Genomic DNA, 7,230 nt, shown 5'->3' on the forward strand with positions numbered 1-7,230 from the left:
TGCATGATTTGACGGACACTCCAGAACTAACCAGAAGCCTAACAACCTCCCGATGACCTTTTTGAGCGGCAAAGTGAATTGCACCCATGTCATCCATAGCAGCAGCACCCATATTGGCTTTGTTCTTGCAGAGATAATCCACTATCTGGGCATGCCCAGACCATGCTGCTAGATGAAGCCTGAAGTTCATTTCAATTCAAAAGTAAGGTAAAAAGATAATAAATTACTACATCAAAGCGACTTGACTCACTTGACAGTTTAAAAACAGAATCCAGATATTAGGAAAAAAAACACAGAGGGGCATCCAAAACTGGCCATATGTTGGTAGTATTTAAGTCATCCAGAGGCAGAAGCTCACAAGGAAAAGGATTGAAAACTGAAACACAAGGCGAGACTGTTGTTATCAATTTCAATATCTTTTAATTTTGATTAAGTAGTTGAATGAAATCTTTAGAGAAAAAAGGACAAGACAAATGAGATAGTAAACAAATGTCAGGTAATAAAGTGTTGATAACCGTGGTGAGAACAAAATCAACTACAAAGGAGACTTCTGGAGATAAGGCAATATCATTAAGCATCATCCATCCTTTCTTCTCATGTAGAGACAAATGAATTTACCAAACTTATTCAAGATACTATTCAATATTCACTTTCTTTTTCCTTTTTAATGATAATGGTAAAGTTCATGCCAACTTGCAAATACCTTTATTGTTCCACCGACTACCTACATCTTCCCACCAGTACATGTACTATTCAGGCTTCACTAACAAGTCATTTGTTTGACTTCCCAATATATACTTTTTCTTTTTAATTATTTTTTTTTAATTCAGACGTTTTTGTAAGGCTATCAATCTGTTATGCCTAGGGAGACAATCTGTTCACAGCCTGCAATAAGAAATACTCACTCTGTTTTATGTGAGTCTATTTTCTTTTTAGTCCGTGCCAAAAAGAATGTTCACTTTTCCTATTTAAAAATAATTTACCTTTATACAATGATTTATAGCCACACAAAATATATGTGCCTCATTTTACACCACAAGTTCAAAAGTCTTCTCTTTCTTTTCTTAAACTTCGTGCCCGATCAAATAGGTTCACATAAATTGAAACGGAGGGAGTAAAAATTTACTGTGATGAATATTCTTGATAACTCAAACCTGGATCTTTCTGACAACAGTATGATAATGTGGAGAGAGAATGTTATCAGCTAGAAAATATATAACATTAGCCATACTATTATAAATATTATTATAATATTACTCAAAGTAACAATATAGAACAAGAAAAAAAAAACTGAGAGATATAGAGAGAAAAAGATAAAGAGATATTTTATTTTTTCTTCAATAGTGTGTGTTTTCCTATCTATTACAAAACCTTTATATAAGAATGAAAAATGAAGAAAAATATGTCATTGAATATGTCATTAAGCATAGAAAAATATGTTATTGAATATATCATTAAGCATTTGAGAAGATCATGGAGGAAGAATAGACATTCACCATAATTTAATTTTTCTTATAACACTCCCCCTTGGATGTCGATAGATAATGTGCCTCGTTAAAACCTTATTAGGAAAAAACCCTATGGGGAAAAAATCCTAGTGAAGGAAAAAGAGTACATATATTTCGAAATACACCTTTTGGTTGCCTCGTTAAAAACCTTGCAAGGAAAATCAAGTAGGACAAGACCTTGTAAGGAAAAAGAGTACAACGCGTATTAACTCCCCCTGATGAGAGCATCAATTCACATCCTTGAGCCTTCGCATCCCAATCTTGTACACTAGTTTCTTGAAGGTTGACATCGGTAGAGATTTGGTGAACAAATTAGCCATATTATCACTTGAACGGATATGTTGCACATTGATATCACTATTCTTTTGAAGATCATGTGTGAAAAATAACTTTGGTGAAATGTGCTTTGTCATATCCCCTTTTATGAATCCTCCCTTCAATTGGGCTATGCATGTTGCATTATCTTCATACAAAATTGTGGGTAGTTTGTCACACTTCAAATCGCATTTGTCTCGAATATGATGTATTATAGACCTCAATCATACATATTCTCGACTTGTTTCATGAATAGCAATTATCTCAGCATGATTAGATGAAGTAGCCACGATTGATTGCTTAGTCGATCGCCAAGATATGGCAGTGCCTCAATTTATAAACACATAGCCTGTTTGAGATCGAGCATTGTGTGGGTCAGATAAATACCCAGCATCGGCATAACCAACAAGATCGGGACTGCAATCATTGCCATAAAATAATCCCATATCGGTAGTCCCTTTTAGATACCGTAATATGTGTTTGATTCCATTCCAATGTCTCATTGTAGGAGAAGAGCTATATCTTGCTAAGGCATTAACTGAAAAAGTTATGTTAGGCCTTGTAGTGTTAGCAAGATATATCAGTGCACCAATTGCACTAAGATATGGTACTTCGGGACCAAGAATCTCTTCATTCTTTTCTTGAGGTCGGAACATGTCCTTATTTACATCAAGTGATCGAACAATCATCGGAGTACTTAATGGATGTGCTTCATCCATGTAAAATCGATTCAATACCTTTTCTATGTAGGCAGATTGATGAACAAAAGTTCTGTTTTCCAAATATTCAATTTGCAAACCAAGACATAATTTTGTCTTTCCGAGATCTTTCATCTCGAATTCCTTCTTTAAATAATCAATTGCCTTTTGGAGTTCTGTAGGAGTTCCAATAAGGTTTATGTCATCAACATATACATCAAGTACAACAAACTCCGAGTACAACAAACTCTGATGTTGTTTTCTTTATAAAAACAAGTGGACAAATCGTATCATTTATATAACCTTCCTTTAATAAATACTCATTAAGGTGGTTATACCACATTCTTCCTGATTGTTTTAGATCATACAAAGATCTTTGTAATTTGATTGAATACATTTCCCGGGACTTCAAATTATGTACGTCAGGCATTTTAAATCCCTAAGAAATTTTTATGTATATCTCATTATCAAGCGAGCCGTAAAGGTAGGCTGTAACCACATCCATTAAATACATGTCAAGCTTTTCATGGACATCAAAACTAATGAGATAACGAAATGTTATAGCATCCATAACAGGAGAATACGTCTCTTCATAATCGATATGAGGCCTTTATGAAAATCCTTGTGCAACAAGGCGTGCCTTATATCTTTGTACCTCATTTTTATCATTCTTTTTACGTACAAAACCCCATTTATAGCCAATAGGATTAACACCATTTGGTGTTTGGACTACAGTCCCAAAAACTTCACGTTTCGCAAGTGAAGTTAATTCTGCCTGGATAGCATCTTTCCATTTTGGCCAATCATTTCTCTGTGTACATTCATCAACGGATTTTGGTTCAAGATCCTCATCTTGTTGTATTATTTCAACAGCGACATTATAAGCAAAAATGTTATCGATAACAATATTATTTTGGTTCTATCTTTTTCCCATTGAGACATAACTTATTGAGATTTCTCTATTCTCATCATTTTCAGGTACCTGAACCTCCCTTGAGGTTTTATCATTTGTTATGTCTCTGTGCTCTTCTTGAGCCACTACCTCCGTATTATGATCACTTTGATCATTTGCTCCTTTTCTTTTTCAGGGATTTTATACGTAGAACTGATTGGTCTACCACGTTTCAAGCGTGGTTTAAACTCATTTGCTTTTATTGATTGTCCTACCGGTATATCAACTCGAATTGGAGCATTAGCAGCTGGAATATGTGACTTAGTCATCCTTGGTAGGTCAGTGAATGCATCTGGCAGTTGATTTGCAATATTTTGCAAATGAATTATCTTTTGAACTTGTTGTTCAAACTGATTTGTTCGAGGATCTAAATGAGATAGTGATAATACATTCCAATCTATCTCCTTTCTCAACTGCTTATTTTCTCCCCCTAATGTTGGGTATATTGATTCATCAAAATGACAATCAGAAAATCTTGCAGTAAATAAATCTCCAGTCATAGGCTCCAGATATTTTATAATAGAAGGATATTCATACCCAACATATATCCCCAACCTTCTTTGGGGGGCTATCTTTGTGCATTGTGGTGGAGCAATTGGAACATATACCGCACATCCAAAGATTCTAAGATGGGAAATATTTGGCTCCTGACCAAAAGCCAATTGCAATGGGGAGACTTTATGACAACTTGTGGGCCTTATCCGCACAAGTGATGCTACATGCAAAATAGCATGACCCCATACTGAAATGGGAAGTTTTGTTCTCATAAGCATTGGTCTAAAAATTATTTGGAGGCGTTTGATCAATGATTCTGCTAGACCATTTTGTGTATGAACATGAGCAACCAGATGCTCAATTGTTATCCCAGTTGATATACAATAATCAGTAAAGGCTTGAGATGTAAACTCGCCAGCATTATCAAGACGAATTGTCTTAATTGTATGATCTGGAAATTGTGCTCTTAGCTTTATTATTTGAGCCAACAATCTCGCAAATGTCATATTGCGAGTTGATAATAAGCACACATGTGACAATCTTGTAGATGCATCAACCAAAACTATATAATTTCTAAATGGTCCACATGGAGGGTGAATGGGCCCACATATATCACCCTATATACATTCCAGAAATGTAGGGGATTCCATCCTAACTTTAATAGTTGATGGTATAATAAATAATTTTCCTTGAGAACATGCAGCACAAGAGAATTCGTTAAATTGAAAAATCTTTTGGTTCTTCATTGAATGTCCATGTGAATTCTCAATTATTTTACGCATCATAGTAGAACCAGGATGACCCAGCCGATCATGCCAAATAATAAAATTATCTTGATTAGTAAACTTTTCATTTACTATGGCATGCGTTTTAATCCTGCTAATACTTGTGTAATATAAGCCGGAGGAAAGGGCTTGTAACATTTCAAGCACATATTTCTTACCCCACTTTATTGTAGTACTATAAAGATATTCAATCATTTCATTATTTGTAGTCTCAATGTGATATCCATTTTGGCGAATATCTTTGAAACTTAGTAAGTTTCTTTGAGACTTACTATAATATAATGCTTCATTAATAACCAAATTTGTTCCTCCGGGTAGTAATAAATATGCTCTTCCCGAGCCTTCAATTAATCTTGTACTGCCAGATATTGTATTAACATTGGCTTCTTTCATCACCAATAAGAGAAATATCTTGTATCTTTTAAAATATTATGTATTGTAGCACTATCCAAAAGACATATATCATCTTTATTGATCTTAGATCTAAGTGAAGACTGAGGAATTTCCATATTTTTCATAAATAAACAAAAAGTACATCATAAGAAATACGAAAGACTATAAATAAAAGAAACATTAGAAATTACACGAGGAATATAGAAACTAGCATATATGATGCTTTAGGAAAGTACACTTAAGAAGAACAAACTACATAAAGACATAATATGAAAATAATAACTTTTCTTAAATTCCTCAGTCAATATTCTCAAAGAAGTCTTCAGCTTCTAAATGAGTAATATTTGCAAGGCCTCCAAAATCATCATCTTTATATGCAAGATTTGCCTTAGCATCATCATATTTGTTTGAGGGGCCTGCTTTATCATCATCATTTTGAAAAGTCAAGTGTGCCTCCACATTGTTATCTTTTCTTTTATTGGATGCTTGATAAAGTTTGACAAAATAGTCATGTGTACGACAAACACGAGCCCAATGACCTTTCATACCACACCTGTGGCAAATATTAACTCTACCTTTCAAAGGATTATTTTGAGGATCCTTATTGTTTTCTTGTTTATTTATGCCATGATGACGATAGTTATTTCATCCCCTTCCATGTCCTTGTCCACGTCCACGACTATGGCCACGACCACGACCACGACCACGATAATGATTTTGTCTTCTTTCAGACTTTTGAGTAGCTACTACCATATTCACTTCGGAAAATGGTGCAGATCCATTGGGACGAGCTTCATGATTTTTCATTAAAAGGGTATTATGTTTCTCAACCACCAGGAGGCATGAGATTAATTCAGAATATTTCTTTAAACCCTTTTCACGGTATTGTTGCTGCAATACCATTTTTGATGCATGAAAAGTAGAAAGTCTTTTCCAGTAAATCCTCATCATTCACAATTTTCCCACATAATTTAAGTTGGGAAGTTATCCTGAATACAACAGAATTATATTCACTTACAGTTTTAAAATCTTATAACCGTAAGTGAACCCATTCATATCGAGCTCTTGGCAATATCATTGCATTAAGATGGTCATATCGTTCCTTCAAACTACTCCATAATTCAAATGGATCCTTTAGGGTTAAGTATTCGGTCTTTAACCCTTCATCGAGATGATGACGAAGGAAAATCATAGCCTTTGCTTTATCCTGACCTGATGTTTCATTTTCTTGTATAATAGTATTGCCAAGAGCTTTTGCAACAAGGTGAATTTCAGCATCAAGGACCCATGATAAATAATTCTTTCCGGAGATGTCAAGTGCCACAAATTCAAGCTTTGATAAATTCGACATAATGAAAACTATCATAAAAAATAGATAAATTAGAAGCAATTTGGGTAATTATGAAATAAGAAAAAAATAATAATAAGTCATGTAATATGGCATTCATATTTATATAAACAGAATTTACCATTTTTTTAATCAATAAAATTAACCAAAATTTCTTGTGTCAAATTCTTAGTTGAATTAAAAGAAATATAAACAAAAATAGAGGTAAACGCTCAGCCGTAATTATGGCAAAATCTTCTTACAAAGTGATTTAATATACGTATTCTATAATATCTTAATAATAATTTTATAATGATCTTACAATCTAAATTAACTAGTATATGTGCAGATTAGCAATCAACCTTTGGAAAAAGAAAATTCTTTGGACGTAATAACAATGATATGACAACTTTAAAATAAACATACCAGAAAGCAGAGTGTTGGTAGCTAGTGTGTGCCAGATCGGACTTGAGTAGAAGCTAATTCGTGCTGATAACGTATTATAAATATTATTATAATATCACTCAAAGTAACAATAAAGAACAAGAAAAAAAACAAGCTAAGAGATACAGAGAGAAAGAGAAGAAGAGATATTATTATTTCTTCTTCAATTGTATATATTTTTCTATCTATTACAAGGCCTTTATATAGGCATGAAAAGTGAAGAAAATATGTCATTAAGCATAGAAAAATATGTCATTGAATATATCATTAAGCATTTGAGAAGATCATGGAGGAAGAATAGACATCCATCATA

The 7,230-nt window shown here is 33.6% G+C and overlaps 1 protein-coding gene across 1 annotated transcript; it reads right to left on the reverse strand.

Moving 5' to 3' along the window:
• Positions 1 to 5,791: 5,791 nt before the first annotated feature.
• Positions 5,792 to 6,497, reverse strand: LOC104120663 (uncharacterized). The gene is made up of 2 exons (XM_009632468.1): positions 6,195 to 6,497; positions 5,792 to 6,037 (listed from the first exon to the last, which is right to left on the reverse strand). Exons 1-2 carry the CDS (start codon positions 6,495 to 6,497, stop codon positions 5,792 to 5,794), a joined length of 549 nt encoding a protein of 182 aa, XP_009630763.1.
• Positions 6,498 to 7,230: the final 733 nt, after the last annotated feature.

The sequence above is a fragment of the Nicotiana tomentosiformis genome, chromosome 12, assembly GCF_000390325.3.
Source record: "Nicotiana tomentosiformis chromosome 12, ASM39032v3, whole genome shotgun sequence".
Taxonomy (NCBI): domain Eukaryota; kingdom Viridiplantae; phylum Streptophyta; class Magnoliopsida; order Solanales; family Solanaceae; genus Nicotiana; species Nicotiana tomentosiformis.